The sequence below is a fragment of the Pecten maximus genome, chromosome 15 (genome assembly GCF_902652985.1).
Source record: "Pecten maximus chromosome 15, xPecMax1.1, whole genome shotgun sequence".
Taxonomy (NCBI): domain Eukaryota; kingdom Metazoa; phylum Mollusca; class Bivalvia; order Pectinida; family Pectinidae; genus Pecten; species Pecten maximus.
This window is the reverse complement of record NC_047029.1, coordinates 11,329,822-11,351,431: the sequence shown is the minus strand read 5'-3', so window position 1 is coordinate 11,351,431 and position 21,610 is coordinate 11,329,822. Positions and strand designations below refer to the sequence as shown.

The window sequence follows — 21,610 nt, the reverse complement described above, 5'->3', positions numbered from 1 at the left end:
AAATTCCAGGCCCCCTGCTGACGCAAACGGAACCATTTCATAGTTTGTGATGTTTGACATTTTCTTTTTTATATTTTTTTATGTATGGCTTTTATTTTACTTCCTGTCATTGCCAGGTGATTGTGTGTGTTTACATGTTTTTAATGACAAATGACAAATCTGTCGGGTAGGCAAGTCTGTACTGTACTGGTCAGTACTGTAACTGTTACAACAGGCCTGTAGGCCTAGTCTACAGTAACAGAGTTATATGTTCGCTCAGATGAAATGTCTAATCGTTTAACCGTGTAGCCATATTGCTTTACTGCTGATATGATATATATTTATCTAAGAATGTATGTATTTTTATAGTTAAGTCCAACGTTTCAAAACCGACACCGACGATAAGGACTGTCGGATGTAAACACAAGCAGACGACGTTGTGAGAGTTGTCCCCCTTGATAGCAGATTACTCCGCGCGCGTGAAATGCTATGTAAGATAGATTTATCTTACATAGCTATCTTACATGGGCATACTCTATCCAACATGGCGAGATATGAGAGAAAACATATGTATCCATGCAACAGTCAGCACATGTATACCATGGCTTGGGAGTGGAATAACACAGCATATTGTGATAGAAATATAATTTACACCCACATGAGTAATTGTGCGTGTGTACAAAATTTGACCATTCTTTGTATAAAGTTAATCATTATATAACTTATCTGTAAACATTTAATGACACTATACACCATCAGAAAATGCCTCATTTCAAATATTTTTGTTCGTTTTACACGAACGTTTTTGTTCATGTCAAAGTTTTGCGACACACATTATAGAAAGGAATATCAAAGACATCAGTCAGACTCGCGTATTAGACACATATTTTATGATTACATACACACGATACACGGATGCTTAAGCAAAGCATTTGATAATGTCTGATGGAAACATTCGTAAATGACACGGATGTTGATGCCACGCATTCAATTTATGTCTCATGGAAACATACGTAAATATTTACATTCTGTGTGACAGTCTCCCATTACTCCTGTGTTAAACCAGATGGTATTGATCACTGTATAAATGCAGCCCAGATCACATGACGTCACTTCCGTCAGCGTCAAAAAAATGTTTGGCAATGCGTTCCAGGTGAATCAAACCTAGCAAAGATTTCGACTTAGAACAATCGCGTAATTATGACGTCATTTTGGTGCTTTGTTGATCATAGTCACGCCGAGGCTTTGTATAACACATAGATTTGAATGCAAACCAAGCACTACAATGAAATCGATTTCACATGAGCCGTTCTTTCAATTGAACAAACAGGGGAATAGCTGAACTTAAACCGCAGATTTAGCAAAGAGAAAGTGAAGTTTGACGTATCTTAATGTAAATATAACAAGTAAACGCTTGTTACATTGTATTTATTGTCAATATCAATGCAATCTGGGTGGCAGATAAATATTCATGACGACCTAACCGGCGTCATTCTATTTATCTGTCACCCAGATTGCATTGATCTTGCCAATAAATACAATCTACCAAGCGTTTAATTGTTTAATAACACGGATATTGATGCCACGCATTAGATACATGTCTGACGGAAACATATGTAGATGTCACGGATATTGATGCCAAGCTTTACGTACACGTCTCGTGAAAACATACCTAGTGGGTGAGTGATTGGAATGCATACATTGGAGTTACGGTTGACAAATCACCATTTTTGAGACTTGTGATCATTCAGCGGGTATTTGCTGGGACGTGACAACGTGTGTGCCCGTATGCGAATAGCCATCTGCAGTGTGTATGTTGCAAGGTTAGTGCTTGATATTAGACATATCTTATATGTTACTTTATTTTGATTTTCGCTTATCAAATGTAAAACTTTAAATGCAGGTTTTTTATAGTCACTAGAATTATTTGAACACATCGTTCTCGCATGGTTGCTTTGTGGTTTTAAAAAGTAAAAACACTTGTATTTGTGCATATAAATTATTCGAGATAGTGTTGACATTCGGTCATATTCACATTTCTGTAAGAAACATGATTTATTATTTAAACAGCAAATGTATATGTAAATGTACAACGCATACCTAGATATATAATAGAGCAGTTTTATGATCGTATATTTTTCAACCATTTAAACCCTTGATTTTGGAGAACTAGATACTTCTCATTAGCCTTGATCTTAACACATCATAAACGCATTGCTAATATAATTAGAATCTATGATTTAAATTTGACGGGAAGTACGATATCGTAACACTAATTCTTCTGCTGTCTCTAATGACTAAACTTCAGAGACTGACAGTAAACATACTAACTAAATTGCATATCACTGAGGGTACATTTTTACAAATTGTGAACTTTTTAGTTTGTTTGACGTTATTTTGTTTTACGCTCATTTCATTTGCCTTTTTTGGCCCTAATGTTCTTTGTATGTGTTGATGGGCAGTTATTTATGTAATAATCATATTATTAACACACAGTGCTGACGCAGACCAGCATTGATATACTGTCTCGTTCAAATGTTTTGGTATCTTTTTCTTTCCCCATGTTTTCTTTCTGTGACATGTTTGATTTGCTGGTTTCCGCCTCGACATCCGTCCGCATATTACCATACTACTTCATATTACATGTACAATGAGACCTTTCACAAACATGCCGCAGCCTCCCAAAACACACATACGCGCTTACCAAAAGCATGCATATCGCACGCACGGGAGGCCGTCCTTAAATGACCTTAGCTGTTAATAGGACGTGTAACAAATAAAACCAAACCAAACCAAACGGTGGATGGGACGTTAACAATCAAAACTAAACCAAACTCAAACCAGGTTGGGATAAGGCCGTTTTTTTAGCCTCGAAATACAGACACGTATCACAAGAGGGGTCGTCATTGAATAAGCATAGATGTTGATAGGACGTTAAAAAATACACAACAAGCGTAACTCATGGCAAGGTGACACTCGGCTTATATAATGAACACGTTTTATAAAACAGGTTAGGTGATGTACCCGCTTGAGTACTACATGTATATATATAGGTAAATATAGACACGCATCACAAGAGAGGTCGTCAGGACGTTAAAAAATACACAACCAAAGTAACCCATGGCAAGGTGACACGCGGCTTATATAATGAACACGTTTTATAAAACAGGTTAGGTGATGTACCCGCTTGAGTACTTTGTATAGGTCAGTGGGGATATCTGTGTTGACGTTGATACTTGTATGTTGAATGCTGATAATTTCATAGTTACAAAAGAGGGCAAAACTGCATATCATGTGTTTATTAGCAGTCATTATCTGTACAATCTTATTTGTATAGGAATAGTGAAGGATATGTTATGTTAATTCATTTTCACCCGAGTATCCATGCGTCTTGCATGGTTAGCATACATCTTGCTTTATAATGGGATGTCTTTTGATATTTACCTGAGCAGTTAGCTTATTGGGTTCGTTCTTGTTATTTGGTTATAAATCTCTACCTTGCAGTATTCTTATATACCGTGTGAATGCATTTGTTAAGCATCAAATTATTCGTGTATTTTCACATCACGTACTGGTAAAGTCATGAAAATAAGAAAATAAATTGATACGGTTGAGTGATGAGGCTGGCAATTAATGAAAATGAACGATTACCTTAACACAGGGAAAACCAACGAAACGGTAACTCTAAATTAAAATCGACAAAAACAGTCATAGTCATTTAAGGACGCGATAGAACAAGGACATATACTATACTAAATTTGTATTAAGATCCTTGAAAATATACAAAAGAACAAAGCAATATGTTCAAGAAAGATAACCTTTTGATTTTTGACAACACTTCGTGAAATCTTTGTCATTAATACGTAGTCTTCGACGTGATTATGTAAGGTGGTATAAACATTCATGTGAAGTATTATGACAAACATGAGGAATGAAGCTTGAAGAACAATGAAAATATTATTTCATAAAATTCACATTGACTACAGTTCCAAACTTATACCGGATTGTGTTAGTGAACAATAATATCCGATATTATAACAACCGGATAAATAAGAACTTTGTTGATTTCGTCAAATCAAAGCGGTATTCCCCTTACAGCTTGAAGATCATGATAAAATATACATGTACATGAATGACATTTTAACATCATACATAAAATGAATTTGCGATATGCAAACAAGTCGCGACAATATACAATATTAAGTGACCTTAGCTGTCGATAGAAACAATTTTTAAACCAAACTGATAAAGAATATTAGCTGTTATTGTAGCACGCTACAATAACGGCCTGGCAATGGGTGATTACTTGTTTGTTAAGCAAATAACCCCTGCATTGTGATTTACATTAAAATTTGAAAAAAAAACTATTATTGAAATATGCATTATAAAGTAGTGTATACTTGTTAAATAATAATAATAATAATTGGTTCCTGATTTTCAATTTCCGGTTTTCCGAATGTCTGTTTACACTGGAAATTTAGTTCTGCCTATAATGGAAAACGGTACTTTGCATATAAGGTTAGACAGCAGAAAAAACCTTAATTATGAACATGTGTCAAGACAAGATCAATTCTGTCTTTGGGATAGAGATATTTAATTTCAAATAAGTTTTAGAAAAAAATTGTAGTGAAGTGTGCCATTTTGTGTTAAGTATGATATTTTGCAGTTTTTTAAGTTTTTTTTGAAGTGGTTACCATGGTTTTCACAGGTCAGAAAACATATAAAAACAAATATTTTGTTCTTATCCTTCACAGCTGTATTAAAATTGCAAAAGTAGATCAAAAATATGTTTGCTTTAGTACAGGTAATATGAAGGGTTAAATGGCTATGTTTTTATATATAAAATAGGTGCCTCATTTTTACAGAATTGTGCATTTTTGCTATTCACTGCTACCTTTACCGCCAAAAAATCATTTTAAGTGACCTACTTTTACTTCAAACAACATTTATGACGTATACATATAGGTACATGCAAATGATTGATAAAGGAATAGCGATATTATGAATACATTTTGACACACAAAAAGTCTTATAAAAAAGAAAATGTAGAGAAACGCAGCTTGAATCATCGCAAAACATCAGAAAAAAGATGTATCAGACACAATGATCGCGCCAATATATATGTATTTGTAAATACACACATGTACATTGTATAGTGCACACGGAAGGTAAGTATAGTGAATACCCTGGTACCCATTGTACCGTGATGGTATGTAGGTACAGATACCAGACCCACTTTTGTGGTGACGTCTCATGTTTTGTATGTATATGGCAAACTGAGATTCTCAGGCAAAGCAAAGGTAAACACAGGGGAATCAGACAACTATTTAAGGAATAATTCTTGTTTTTTTATCGTTAACTGGTGTGTAAGCTACAATTTTGACGGATATTTTGTAAGACGCACGTTACTTTATTTACAATTTAACCTATGTGTTTACTTAATGTTATCAAAACATAGACGTTACAGCCGGATAATTAATAGAATCTTTAAACAGCTGATTTCAATTAGGCGGGAAAGGTTGTCAACTACATGAATAAACAAAATATAATTCAACAGTTATATCGTTTTTTATTTGATTCCTGTAAGATATTTCAAACATTTTATTTCTTAATTTGCAGCCTCCCAAAACACACATACGCACTCACCACACGCATGCATGTCGCACGCACGGGAGGCTGTCCTTAAATGACCTTAGCTGTTAATAGGACGTTAAACAAAATAAACCAAACCAAACCAAATCTATTTCTTATCGTTATATTATAGGTAATTCTACCATATTCCATTCATATTTTATCAGGACAAAATGTCAAAACAGAAACGAAAAGAGTCATTACACATTCACACTAATTGCGCATTTGTGCATCGGTTCAGATATGAACAATGCATTCCTTGGCGTCAAATTTGATGTTTATACACAATGTAAAATTGAGTCCATAACCAATGTCATAACGAACCGTAACAGCGTTTTTTCTATAAACAGTATTCATAAAAACCACAAGTATACAACATGACGAGACTAACAGTACTTGTCGAAGTTTTGTCACCGACAAAATTTTGAACCATAACCATGTACCAATATATTTTGATATGTTTACATGTTTTATTTTTTATGCTGTTTCCTTGTGGACCACTTTACTCACTCTTTTGGGCCCTAATGAACCTTTAAGTGCTGATGGGCCAGGGCGGATGTATAACTAGAAAGACATTTAGAGCAATGCATGTTTTCATACGCCGTCAAATTTGAAGGAAGTATTACGATATTGCGTCCTCCCTACGTTGTTCATATCAACACAAGCTGATAAATAACCTGAAAATAAAAACAAAATGACAATAATGATAACCTTTCAATGATCATATAACTACTTTCTGACAAATATAGCATATTTTTTTTTTTTTAGGATTTTGGAACATTTGAAGTAACTTCAACATGTCTACTACGGGTTCCAAACAGGGGTTGGCATCGGAAATGACTTTCACCAAGGGAAGAAATCGTGACAGGTGTATCCTTGGTTTGGTAATTGTTGGCGGGGTAGCCCTACTGATCGGACTCGCCGTGGCAATCCCCATGTCTAAAAGAGATACTCACACTGCACCATCCCATCTCGAGTCCGCCAAACAGTTCTTACAAACAAATGTGTTGATCGATGGGTAAGTAAGATTTATATATTATTAGCCCTGCAGTTACAGCATGATAATTGCAGCTGTAACGGACGACTAAATTTGCAATATTTCATTGTAAGAATGTGGGAATGTATACGCTGCTTTTTAACAGGCTACGAGAGGCAAGCAAATTTGTTCATGCAAGCACTAATTTGTGACCAGATATCCGTATTCAGTAGATATTAATTTGATTTTCTGTGTTATTAATCATTTTTATATGTTTTAGTCACAATGACCTTCCATGGCAGTACCGCCGATATGCATACAATAAGGTGAATGACATCAAGTTGAACGAAGACACACGCATTGAGTGGCCCCCAGGGACACCCATGAACGATAACTCCTACGAAGCGATATATGCCCAGACAGACATCCCCAGATTAAGGGAGGGTCGAGTAGGAGCACAGGTAATTTCCATCACGTTGAGGAGCTAGTGTGCGCGAAACACCTGACTGTAGGTAAAGTTACTATTTCAAATTTGTATAAGAGTTTAATCGTCATATTTATATTGGTTAAGATCTTGGTAAGTAATCAATGATTCGATTTACCGATAGGTAGACATTTTTGTATATCTGCAGTGGATGTAGGTTATATGTTGGTATGGCTTTTTTAGTGTGATATATAAAATGCAACATATGTCGTACTAGTCCGTCAGTGGCTCAGTCATTCCTGGATGCTTTACTTAAAAGACTTTATTGTTTTTGTAAGTAGTGAAACATTTTCAAACCATATTGATAAAAAAGTTGCATAGGCACGTAATTGCATTAGTCAATCTTGCATCGTGGTATGGTAGTGCTTGAACTGTAGAATGATATTTTAAGTAGTTACCATATCTAAGCTTTTAGTGTGCTTTTACTGCTTCTTTGAACAGTTTATTGATCGTCGAAATAAAATTGATCTAAAACCTACATACAAGAGATAGTTTGTATAACAGTATAGCATGTCTAAAATTTATGTTCGAAACTGTTAACATACACAAAGATAGAAAAGATACGAATTACGATAGCCACATTTACTTTTAAAGTGTGTACGTGTGTGTGCCATTATATTTTTATATATCCGTTTGATGTTTTGTTTAATACATTTTTTCTCATCATTCATTTAACATAACGACCTGATAGGTGTTGACGGGCCGTTCAGAATATATCTGTGTATGTTTCGAAGTGTGAATTACCCTTAAAAGTGTATATCTCTGCTGTGCATTTGCCTTGTTCATAGAAAGGTACTCTGATATAAATTTTTGTCAGTATTGATATAGACTATGGGAGGAGACACAAGCACCATGCGATGACATAACCGCTCGTATACAGGTATTTGTGTACAGGTGCTATGTTCACACTCCGTCGATTGCTGTTGAAAATCAAGGGCAGTACTCGGTACGTCTTGCTTTACTTTCAGTTTTGGGCAGCATTTATCATTTGTGCTTCTAGAGCTAAGGATGCAGTGCGACAGGGATTTGACCAAGTTGATGTAATCCACAAGTTTATCGCTAAGTACCCCGAGACCTTTACAATGGCTTTGACTGCAGATGGTGGGTATATGCCATATACATGTAAAAGTATACAACGTTATACCAAGAAACAATGATACGGGCTTTTTACTGCATATAGTAAGGATAGGTGCTAGTACCCATCGTTCATTCTGAAATATTCATTAACTCTAACAGCAGTGCAACTCTAATAATTATTTTCAAAACTGTAAGCATATACAAAATTTTGAAATATCTAAATACTTTTGGTCTGTATCAAAAGATTTGAGTAATCATACGAGCTTTTGTCATTTTAAACTAAACGTGATTGTTTCAATATATATTTACATTTTTACTTAATTCGTTCGTTCGATGTTCCGTTTTTTCCCCATCTTTACAGAACAGTTTTAGCTCTAGTGATTTTCTGAAAGTGTTGATGGGTCGTTGATCATTCATAACATGTATTTATATGTGTATGTTTTTTGTGTGCCCGATGTGCTGTTATGTAAGGGTATAGACGTCCTCATATAATCCTAGCTATGTTGCGAGGAAGTTATACTCTTATAAATAATTTGATACATTTTTGGAATATTTTTCTACTTCTCTAATTCACAATATAATGCATGTATTGAAATGAAGAACTAAGTCACAAAGACATAAATTAGAATTATTGTTTCAATAAGATTATTATAAAACCATGTCGGTAAAAAGGATGTTGAAAATGATTCATATATCAAGATACCAAAGCATGGATAAGTGTATAGGGACCACGGAACCAAATGATTTCCCATAGACGATAATGTTAACGTTTACCACTGTACTGCTTAAATGGAGTTTTCAACACTGGTCCACTAGCCATAATTTTGAAGAATGTCATCTCAGAAACCTGTAAATAGAATGATTAAAAATTCTACCAATTTAAACTTTTTTTTATATGGGGGCCGCCATCTTGTATTGAATTCAGCACCAAAAATTCATTTATATTTACAACAAAATACACACTTAATTAACTCCCCCTGACAAAAACAGGCTAGGAAAAATATAACGTTTTTTCTAATTATTTTACATCTACATGTATTGCCCAGCCCACACATAAAACTTTGGAAACTTCTCTCACCTAAATATCCAATCAGTAGGCCCCGATGCATTCACCTTCCTATTAAATCTTCTGCCCAAACGGGGAAAACCCAGAATCTATTTTTGGTTTAAACAGTATTTTATTGTTCAAATATTTACATAGAATATTACACAAACATAGAATAGTAAAGAATTCAGAAAGAAGTACTTTCGTACTTATATAAATCCGTCTTCTCTTTGAGACAGGCAGATAACATAATAAGCAGATATCATGGTGAGCTACAGACATACAACTTGTACGTATGTAGATCGGCATGACTCTGGCCCGTACGCATATAAATAAAGTAATCTCAGCAGAGAATTTGCAATACTGTCGAAATTAACATACAATGGTAATAAACAGTAATTACATTAATACATAGGTTAAGAAATTATCTCATTAATACTAATCTATTTGAGTAGTGGGGGAGCGGAAGGGGAGGGGGATGAGGAGGGGGGTAGGTGATGGTGGTAGAAGAATAGGAATGTTAGTGCAACATTTTTCCGTGAGTCCTCATAAAGAAGTGTCAACGAGGGACATGGGTTTCAGTTTTTGACATACATTATATTCTAAGAATAATATATATGTTTATATATCTTATAGTGAAAGGGATATCATACAGACTCAAAGCGTTTACTTTTAATAATAAAAGATTGGACAGAATTAAAAATATTAATATTTTCTGCTTCGGTACGCAGTGAATCACCGTAAAGAAGCAAGTCTAGTGACAAGTTGTTAATAGGATAGATGTAATGATGGCGTATCATGTTGTACATATTACATTCCAGGAGATAGTGATTTGTTGTTTCAATTTGACTGCAGGTACAATACGGATTTTCAATAAGATTTTTATGAAATTGGTGATCTCGAAGAGAGCTACATTTTAAACGAAGTCTGGCATGATAAACTTGCCCCATTCGTTTTCCAGACAAATAAAATGTGGGAATATTCAATTTTCCAGAGTTGAGATACAATTTTAGGTGAAAAATGGAAGGATTTTCTTTTATATTCGGAGGTAAACTATTCCATAGGGTAATAGTAGAGGGAAAAAACGAGTTGTTATAGAAAGAGGTTCTAGCTTTCGGAATGGTGATATTTTGAGATTGGCGAGTATTATGATTGTGCAATTCGTGTATTCTATTTGGTAATATATCTGTTCAATAACTAGGTGTCTGCCCATTAATAATTTTATGAAGCTGTATAATTCTATGCTTACGTCTTCTTTCAGATAACGGCTCTATACCAGTTTCCCGGTAAAGGGAATCATGTCTAGTCAATTTAGTTGCACCACATATTATCCGAATACCTTCGATTTGGATACTCTCTAGTTTTTTTTGTATATTCAATTGTTAGATTGTCCCATACGACATCAGCGTATTCTAGCAAGGGACGGATAAAGGACAAGTACATTTGTTGAAGGCTTCGTCTGTCAACTCTAAATTTTAATTTCCTGAAAATGTTGATACGAAATGACGCTTTAGTAATAATAGTATCGATGTGCTGTTTCCAATCGGCATTGTTTGAAATAGTAACACCAAGATGTGTGTGAGAAGTCACTTCAGAAATAGGAGTATTATTTAGATTTAGGACCGAATGAGGATGTTTGATAACTTTTTTACTTACTACCAGACTCTCCGTTTTATTGGGATTAAAGTCAACCAACCATTTATAAGACCATTCTTGTACTAACATTAAATCACTTTGTAATATATGGGACGCGGTTAGAGGTGAATCTACTATAACATATAAAGTAGTATCATCAGCAAACAAATTGATTTTTGCTTGAATGTTGTCAACAATATCATTTTTATATATATCAAAAAAAGAAGGGGCCCAAGAATTGATCCCTGGGGAACACCTGCATTTATATTTATCCAAGAAGATGAACTTCCATTTAAGACAACTCTCTGTTTCCTATTAGAAAGATAGTTTTTAAACCAATTTAAAATCTATTTTTGATTTGGTTCTGTGGTCCCTAGAAAGTGCTGCATGATAATTTCACATTATAATAATTTAAATGTAATGATTATAATAAATATCGTAAACGACATCTTGTTTTGTTGATGTACGTTTCCTTTGTCATGTACTGATGAATATTCATATTGTATCTATGTTTTCAACAGATATTGAAACAACATTTGCAAACGGTAAAATTGCTAGTCTGATTGGCTTAGAAGGTGGTCACATGATCGCAAATACCCTCGGTGTTCTACGGATGTTTTATCAAACTGGTGTTCGTTACATGACATTGACACACAGTTGTGATATCGATTGGTAAGTGGTAACAAAACTGTCAGATACATGTATTTTATGTCTCTCCATGCACTAGAGGGATGTTATAGGGTACAGATATCACATGGATGTTTGTATTGTTTAACATCCCATCAACAATTGTCATTTAAGGACGGCCTCCTCTGTGGTCGAGATGCATGCGTGAAGTGTATGCGTTTGTTTTGATATTTTCTTGTAATACCTTCTAATGTCGAGTTCATAGTGTTATGGTGCTACCTCACTAAAGCATACTGCGGAAGACAAATCATAGTGAGAACGGATGGATCACTCGTCCCATTCTCTAAAATGCTGAGCAGTATGCAGGGATAGAAGCTACCAGTATATGGACTCTGTCTTGACCAAGGGGTGAACGGTGAACTGAGGGTCAATTATGGGGCAGTGTCAAGTGAGACATTAGGGAGAGAAAAAATGTTTAGCAAAAAAGATCATATCTTCTGTTTGATCGTCTCTTGCGATCATGCGATGTGGGCAGCAGGTCAATTTTAAGCCCTACCTGCAGGTTGGATGGAGGAAAACCACCATCACATACATTGCATCAAATTAGAACGAATGCATGAATTAACGTATTTTTTTCAGGGCCGATAACTATAAGGCGGACGAAAATGGTGGCGTATCTAAAGGCCTCACAGACTTCGGTAGGGTAAGGTTAAAACAATTATGTTTGGTTCCAAGGTTCAGTGTAAAACTCTATTCTACCATGTGCATTGATCAATGTTTGCAAAAAGTTTAAATCTTATGGACTTTGGAAAGGTAAAATATTCAAGCAGGTAAACTGAGGTTAAGAAGGTTAAAGCATTGCATGGTTCAGATAGTATTTGGGAAAGTTTTCTACCAAGAGGAGGTTTGGCTTTTTTCTTCTATATTTTTTTTTCATTAAAGGATAATCAAAATGATTGTGCAATTTAATATGTATCTAAAAGATAATAAAGAACTTGAACTTGATACATTAGATTAAGGACTATGTATTAAAATGACTATGTAAACAGCTAAATTTTAATTGGCATAACAATGGTTGTAGACCGTAGTCCGTGAAATGAACAGAATTGGGATGATGATTGACTTGTCACACGTGTCACATCAGACAATGCTTGACGCCATGGAAACATCAGAAGCTCCTGTCATCTTTAGCCATTCATCAGTATTCTCGCTTTGTAGCCATTACCGCAATGTCCAGGACGATGTACTCCTAAAGCTGGTAAGATAAGAGATAGATAATATGTATAAAGAATACGTGGGAAATGATCACTTGATAAAATTGTTATATAAAAGTTATTCAAGTGGAGCAAATTTTGAGTTTGTTTGCAATAATGGATATAACCGAAGCCTTACATGATAATAATTCCTATTGAAATATAATATATATACTGTTTTCATTTAATTAATCGTAACGATGTATTTGATTGGTATTCGCATGCGATATAACAATTAAAAAGCTTGTAAATTAGCTCCACTATGATTCAATACGCCTAATTGTTTAAATGCAAAAATATATGTTATAGTTTTTTTCAGGAAACACGAGGGTACAATTTTTGCACTTACTTGTGCGGCTTTTAAATCTCTGTGACAAAAACTAGGATCCCCATGACCACGCTCTTAACATGAACTTTGTTATTGACTGTGCATTTTCAACAAATACATTGACTTGTTAAATCTTAAGGGAAGCAAAACTTTGATTTGTACTTTTTTTGCTGATGGAACCTTAACATGGGCGTTTTTGGAGACGGATAGTCATAAGAATCATTTCTTACAAGTTCTGTCTTCTTTTCAGAAAGAAAACAATGGTATTATCATGATAAACTTCTACACGGGTTACATCAACAATGCTACGGACCACCGAAATACAACCACAGTATATCAGGTAGCAGGTAAGTATTGTGTATTAACGTACCATTATATCACCAGGTAGCAGGTAAGTATTGAGAACAAACGTACCATTGTATTTATCAGATAGCAGGTAATTATTTTGCACAAACGTACCCTTATATGTAGCAGGCACTTTTTGTGTACAAATATAGATTGATATTATCAGGTCATTATTGCTAAAAACACCAATATCTGTAGCAAGTAAAAATGTTGTACAAATAATTTCTACCATATCAGGTAGCATGTCAATAATGTACCATTATACGTACCTCAGGTACCAGGTAACAGGTAAATATCATGTACAAACGTACTATTATATGTAAAAATATGTTAAAATTAAATATTTTGATTTAGGTTAGACGTAAAGATACAACTATACTGGTTTTTGCTGTTTCACAGATCATATCGACTATGTGAGGAATCTGATAGGCGCTGACTATGTCGGTATGGGAGCTGACTACGATGGCGTGGCAACGTGAGTATGGTACTAAATTACACCGCGGTACCCTGGATAGGTAAACAAAATTATTATTAAACGTAAAATAGAATATGATTGTTTGAAACAGACTAATGGAATTAATATAGATTCGCTATACAAGATGACAACCCACAAGTTCACATATAACAACACATATCAATACCTAATACAGTTAATTCGATAAGGTGGGGTATCCCCAATGTAAATGTCCAATAAGGGTCGGCCTAAAGATTTTTTACACATTGAGACAACTCACTGATACATTGTTGTGTGCCGTTAGAGTTTGTTCCCTTGGATTTAATGTTGCTTTGATCGACTTCATTGGGTATTGAATTGAGTTGCTCCTGGAAAAAATTTAATGAACTGCCAAGCAGCTCATGTTGAATTTGTCTCAGCAGCAAACTAATTCAACACCCCCAATCCTTTTATTTCAGTTAACACTTATTTTTCCTGATAAATTGAAGACGTACGAGTCTTGAGTTACAAGAACTAGAACAAGTCTAATTATATGTGTTTAAGGAAATAGTTCGTTATTAGATGATAACCAAACAGTATTATAGAGACAACAATACGATTATGCAAAATATTTACCATAAAACTATATTTTTAAAAAGCCTGAATTTAAAAATTATTATAAAAACGCTCCGCCACCACGCGGAAGAATAATGACTAGACTGTTTACTCCTGACGAAATATGTTACCTTGATACGAGCTCTACAACTGATTAAAAAGACGAATATTCATTTATTGAAAGTTTAGTGATCGTGCTTTTTGATTTATTTAATTTCCTGGCATACATTGATTCAGATGGTGGCGTTGCGACCACCCGACACAAAAGGACTTAACTCGAATGCCTGATTCCTAGTTGACTGGCCACTCGGATACTTTCTAGATCGGGATAAAATTGGACCGTTTAAGCGATGATGATCTATATATGTTAATTAAATATTGGCTTAATATAAGCATGATTAGCTAATTATGATCATACAAACTAAAGCATTACTCTAAGGCGGGAAGGAGGGATTTTTACTCGTACTTTCGTTGAAAATCTCATTTAAATCATAAGAATCTTAATGATCATGAAGCCTGTTATGTACATCTAAAAGAATGATCCCATGCCTTTCCTCCCAAGCCCTGACAATATCAAATCTATGCTATTTCTGACCGAGAACTATTCCTGCAAAAGCAAAATCTATTGAGATTTTTCCCCACACAACTTAGGACTAATGTACATATGGGTTAGGCCTAGAGACCTACTAACTGTAGAAGATCGGACAGAAATCAAAATCATGGACAATGAAAATATTGTAGTTTTATTGTGTCCAACTTGATTAGAAATTGAAATATAACGTGAACAAATTACCTAAGAACGCAAATTGTCACAAAACAGACAGAAAATAATTATTTTAAAGAAATAGGAAAGTTTGAAGCATGAACTAAATATCAAAATACTTGAGCAGTTATTAAACCGTCGATACTATTTATTTTGTGAAAAACGTCACTTTTTGGGGAACAAATGACATTTTGAATGTTCCATCTTCAGTCCATTCAAAATTATTTAGCGTTGAGGGAACTTGATCCCTTCCCTAATTTTGTCGAAATATCAAAACGTTATCATTTATGCTTAGTGTTGATTTTTGGCTTTGATGTGGGTCACCCCAATGACTTGTTGAACTATAGTGGACATAACAGACAACCCTGCAACACCACAAACGTTAATGAACACATGTGCCTTTCCTGATATATAATAACCCATAACACGCATACAAGTAATGCTGACATGCGTAGACCACGTCGTTAAATGTGAGGTCAAGGGCTGATAAAAGGGAGTTTTATCAAAATGGTCATGTCATAACATTTCTTTCACATAGTTTGAAAAGAAGCAATTTAACAAAATCATATTTATAGCGGGACAATTATGAACAAATATTTTGACATTCAAAGGAGCCGTTTTTTTCTCGTCGATGTTTTGTTGTTGTTTTTTTTGTTATTTTTGTTGTTGTTTTTTTTTTTAAATATATCCGGAAAGTTGGACTTCACTAGCAATGAGCGAATATATATGTATGTCATATGTTCACGTCCGAGTATGTGTAAAGTTACGGGTGTATAACGCCAAAGTAATTTTAGCTCAGATTGTAGTGAAATAAAAAAAAAAACGCCTTCTTTGTTGACGTAATAATTGAAGTGATATCATCCTGGGCCGATAACAAGAATCGGAAAGGTATTACATGATAATAACTAAGAAAATCTGGTAACAATATACTCCATATACCCCAATCTTAGTGTACTTTTGACATTACATTTTAAATTTTCTTCAAATAGAAAGAATCTATGTCCTTGATTTGAAATATAATATTAACACTCTTCTTTCCTATGCATAAAACCCCATCTAACGGAGACTTTTAACACCTAATACAGTATAGTTCCCATAATGGGAGATAGGTATGTTGGTGTGGGTTGTGAGGTTGTCCTTAGTAGAGACATTAAAACCATGAAATATGCTAAATCCATAAGACGTCCTCAGCACACTTTCTTACTTGATGTTTGCATTCTGGACAAAGTAGGACCTTCTCCTGGATGTCATCACGTATAGTCACTCCTGGTTGGAGAAAGGTGGCAATGCCGTTGTTGATCGAGGGTTTACGGAAGTTACGACTAGATTTGAAATCGCGTGGATTTACAACAAGTATGCCATCTTATCTAAAAGCTGGACAGACTCAAAATGACGACCTACAAGCTAGCCTGCATAAATCCACAACAGTCAAAGCTTTCATATTTAATTCCATATAAGAGGTGGATTTCGATTAGGATGGTTCCTTTTCTCTCTACAGAATCAATTGTGCGACGTCACATATAATGACATCACAGATAATTGTGACCACAAAAAAGTGTTATTAAACATTTGCCTTATGGTGTTGATGACATGGCCGTATGACTTTATAGAACAAGCTAGTTATGAGATAAACAGTATTTCAAAATCTCCAAATCCACTCGGGTAGATTTAATAAAATAACTTAATAATAACTTGTTGCACGATACAAATGAGGTTACATTGATATTATCCTAACAGGATATATGGGAATATTGAAAGTAATATCTATATTGCAGCATGCCAATTGAACTCCAGGATGTTTCTACCTTTCCTGTTCTGTTTGCCGAACTAATGAAACGAAACTGGTCCACAGAGGATCTTGTGAAGCTTGCTGGATCGAACTTGCTCCGGGTGTTTCGGGCAGTGGAAAAGGTAAGAAAATTTAGCAATAGATTAGATAACATTGTTTTGGTGGTGATGGGGATGTGTTATCATTGTTTTTTAAGGGATATCACTATATCGGACTCTTTGAGTACAATGTAATTTTGGTATCACATTCTTATGGGTCTTTCGACCGGTAGAAACTGTTAATATATCATTTAAGAAAGTGCAGTATCATTGTTCTTTACAGTAGTAAACAAACAATTGTACAGGCCGTCATGCTGGGATTGTAATTACTAATTTATCGCACCTACATGTACTACCACCAATTGTACAAATTTGTCATATATGATGGAGATTTGTTTTAGTGTTGTAAGTGTGTAACATGTTTATAACTATCCGCTCAGAGATGTATCAGTCATACTTATCATGGTACGTCCAGAGGTGTGTCATTTATATTTATCTTGGTACGTTCAGAGGTGAATCATTCATACTAACCATAGTACGTCCAGAGGTGTATTATTAATATTAATCATAGTACGTCCAGAGGTGTATCATTTATACTGATCATGGTACGTCCAGAGGTGAATCATTCATACTTATCATGGTACATATGTACGTCCAGAGATGTATCATTTATACCTATCATAGTACGTCCAGAGGTGTATCATTTATACTGATCATGGTACGTCCAGAGGTGTGTCATTCATACTTATCATGGTACGTCCAGAGGTGTATCATTCTACCTATCATAGTACGTCCACGTGTGTATCATTTATACTGATCATGGTACGTCCAGAGGTGTGTCATTCATACCAATCATGGTACGTCCAGAGGTGTATCATTCTACCTATCATGGTACGTCCAGAGGTGTGGCATTCATACCAATCATGGTACGTCCAGAGGTGTATCATTCTACCTATCATAGTACGTCCACGTGTGTATCATTTATACTGATCATGGTACGTGCAGAGGTGTGTCATTCATACCAATCATGGTACGTCCAGAGGTGTATCATTCTACCTATCATGGTACGTCCAGAGGTGTGGCATTCATACCAATCATGGTACGTCCAGAGGTGTATCATTCTACCTATCATGGTACGTCCAGAGGTGTATCATTTATACCTATCATGGTACGTCCAGAGGTGTGGCATTCATACCAATCATGGTACGTCCAGAGGTGTATCATTCTACCTATCATGGTACGTCCAGAGGTGTGGCATTCATACCAATCATGGTACGTCCAGAGGTGTATCATTCTACCTATCATGGTACGTCCAGAGGTGTATCATTTATGCTTATCATGGTAAGACCTATCTCCTCTTTTATGCTGTTTCCTTGAGTATCAAGCTGTTCCGTTTATAAAAGACAATTACCGAAAACATTACCTGTAATTCTGTGTAAACATTTGATGTATAGTCTTGAATAATATTATTTACGCAGGTACGTGATGAAAAGATAGCGATGGCTCCTTTTGAAGACATCATCGATTCTGCTGATTTCGTGCTGCCTCACTTCAATTGTACCACTAGTTTCTAGAGCTTCCAATGGATAAGTTATGTGATTGGTATGGTTTGGTTTTATGTGTTTAACGTCCTATTAACATCTAAGGTCATTTAAGGACGGCCTCCCGTGCGTGCGACATGCATGCGTGTGGTGAGTGCGTATGTATGTTTTGGGAGGATACGGTAAATCGGGTATATAGTAATAAAACCCTAAAAAAATCAACACTATAATGGTCATTGGAGCCAAAAAGAAGTGAATACAAATTATTTTGAGTATAAAAGGTGAAGACGTGAATATCTATTTGTACAGTTTTTTTTTTTTTGTTTTTTTTTTTTGCACTCAGAAATGATCTGATTGTCAGCTCTATTATATGGGTACAAAGCGACATACAAATAATATATGTAATATTTTTGTGATATTGTTAATTTATTCAATTATGTTTTATTTAACATTATCATATAAAGACAGAAAGATAATAGAGAGGGGAGAGAGATGAATCTGGAGGGGGAGATATACTCTGGAGGGGGAGAGAGACGTGAGGGAGGAGGAGAGAGAGAAAAAAAACGAGAGGCATAGAGCTGAGGAGGTAGAGATTGAGAGGAGAGCGAAAGAATGTGTGTTGAGTTGAATAGAGGAGAGAGGGTGTCTTGTGACAAATACAAATATATGTCAGAAATGGAAATAATTTGAATATATGATACATGGTAAGGATAGGAGAATAGCTTAAAATATAAGGAGTATGAAATATTCAAGGTAGATAGCTACAGTTACTTTTAGTTTAAATGAAAAAGTGGTTAAGGCTACTTACTCAACTCTGCTATACTGACCAACAGCTTTCAGATTGTTCAAAATTTTGTATATGTTTAAGGTTTTAAAATAACCTTTAGCCTTGCCATGCGTTTGTGAAACTTCTTTTGTAAGACGTTGATCAATGCAATCTAATAAAATTGTTTAACGGTAAATGGTTCATTGTATAATAACTGAATTATTTATACTTAGCTGAGCATTACAAATCATATGTGAAGAACATCTTGCTGTATTTTGTCAGATGCAGAAGAAATTTATGTAAATATATTCAACTTGTTTTTCAATTTTCGCATGGTGAGGCAACTACCTTTTTGGGCCAAATATTTCGGTGAAAGTGTCGGTACAAGTTTCCTCAGTGGTCTACAGTTCATTCAGATATTTTCTAATTGGGATTTGTATATTTCAGTGAATCCCCTCCTCCCTTATGTAATCGCCATATCATCTTTATTAGGAATAATACTGCCTGCTTTGTTTAACTTATTATGTAGATCAGTATGTATCCCTTCTTTTTCCATATGGATGATTTGACATACATAATAGCTATGCATAATTATTGTTGGTTATATCAAGGTTACATATCATTTTGGTCAGCCCTTAGCATCTAGTTTAGATCGACAATGTAAAAGGGAAACACAACTAGTTTTACAATAGCCATCCGTTATTCGATATGTAATAAAATGGCATATGTCATATTTTTAACATAGGTTATATTTTGTTATTGCTGAAATAATCATTTTTGTCTGATGCTGTACTAAATCTTGGTAACAATCAGGTGGGTATTCCATAAGGGAAGATTCGTGAGATTTTTATTCCATCCGTTAGGATCGTTCAACGAAACCAAGAAGCTCTAATTTTAGTTTAAAATTTGTTTCATCATGGCGGCTAACTAAAATGAAAATGTTTTGAAATAACATGGTACTTTTAAGTTTAACTTTTATATGTAAATCAGTGTCTTATGCTGAATATAGATATATAATAAAGAAAAACAATACGCTGACACTTTGTTCGTTTTCTGTATCATTCGTCAGGTTAGACAGAATTCTTTGAACGTACCTATGAACTTTTGATTTGATGAATTCCGTTTTGCTGCCTGGCCCAAAAAAACATTACGAGACTCAAATCAAATTAAACCGAAATTTGAATAATTTTACAAGTGTTATGATGGAGAGAAGTGATTTCAACTCCTATTATATTTCCGGAATATAATAAAGAATAGTTTTAAAGTTTTGAATAATAGTACCCTTAGCCATTTGGACAACGGATTTATAAGTACAGGCTAAAATGTGTGCAGTCATGAACACTAAATATCGTTTATCCTACATTCGTCCACAAATACACATATTGTCTTGATATGGTGTATTTGTAAAAAAAAAAAAAAAAAAAAAGATAATTGCTTGAAGAAATGCTTGAATAGCAAAGAATCAGACTGTCCTAGCGTTCAAATGTTCTCCCTTAGACTATTTCCTCTGTTACCGTCGCATGATATATATTACATTATCGTTGCTTCACGCACATGAAGGCGTGTGCCCTTGTAGAAACTGACAGACGAATTTGAAAAATTCAAAAGTCCGGGATAATGAGCAGATGTTTGCATCTCGGATGTCTCGTTACGTAAAAAGACACCGAGGGGAAATGATCCCAAGTCAACTGGTTAGTATACATGCTCGCTTGTGTCTCTAGATTGACTCATAGGTCCATCACAATATATATTAGCTTTTGGAGATAGCAGGAAAGAACCACCAAATGCACCGGTATACAGGTCCAGAATGTCTAGTAGGAACCGGCAGACATGGTGTTTCCAGTTTGGTCTAGCAGGTTTGTAGGAACAGACATACAGCGTGTGGTCAGTTTATCAAGACATTATATCAATGTATATACAAATAACTATTGAAATAAAACCATCTGCATAAGTATTACAAATCTAAGAATACAATCTGTTGAGAAAGTTTTTACGATGTAATTATAAGAAAATCATTAATAAGTAAACTCTCCTTTTACGAAGAAATACCTTTGACAACCTATAATTGTCAACACAATCTTAATTTAAAAGCTTTTTATCCATGGAGGATCTAGAAGCTTACGGTGTTGTGATTGAGCGGAAGTAATCCATTAACTGTATAGATAGGAACAAATGTACATATATATGTTTCGATAAACAGAAATCATTTACATATTCTCTGCTGTATTTTACGTAACAACTATACACGTCTTCAGTCTCAAAAGGGTTCCTTTGATTATCTAGTT

The 21,610-nt window shown here is 34.9% G+C and overlaps 1 protein-coding gene across 1 annotated transcript; it reads left to right on the top strand.

The window, feature by feature from the left end:
- The first annotated feature begins 1,549 nt into the window (after positions 1 to 1,549).
- On the top strand, positions 1,550 to 20,363 carry LOC117344088 (dipeptidase 1-like). Its single transcript, XM_033906737.1, has 11 exons — positions 1,550 to 1,802; positions 6,379 to 6,628; positions 6,867 to 7,047; positions 8,039 to 8,171; positions 11,349 to 11,499; positions 12,094 to 12,157; positions 12,536 to 12,712; positions 13,286 to 13,382; positions 13,780 to 13,855; positions 16,967 to 17,102; positions 18,497 to 20,363. The coding sequence occupies exons 2-11, from the start codon at positions 6,408 to 6,410 to the stop codon at positions 18,590 to 18,592; spliced, it is 1,332 nt and encodes a 443-aa protein (XP_033762628.1). The 5' UTR covers positions 1,550 to 1,802; positions 6,379 to 6,407; the 3' UTR covers positions 18,593 to 20,363.
- Positions 20,364 to 21,610: the final 1,247 nt, after the last annotated feature.

What these genes read in the sequence shown, in the direction of transcription:
- LOC117344088 (XM_033906737.1), top strand. Translation starts at nt 6,408, where the DNA reads ATGTCTACTACGGGTTCCAAACAGGGGTTGGCATCGGAAATGACTTTC. An exon ending in CACAGTTGTGATATCGATTG is followed by an intron (nt 11,500 to 12,093) that starts GTAAGTGGTAAC and finishes TATTTTTTTCAG; the next exon opens with GGCCGATAACTATAAGGCGG. An exon ending in TGTTTCGGGCAGTGGAAAAG is followed by an intron (nt 17,103 to 18,496) that starts GTAAGAAAATTT and finishes TTATTTACGCAG; the next exon opens with GTACGTGATGAAAAGATAGC.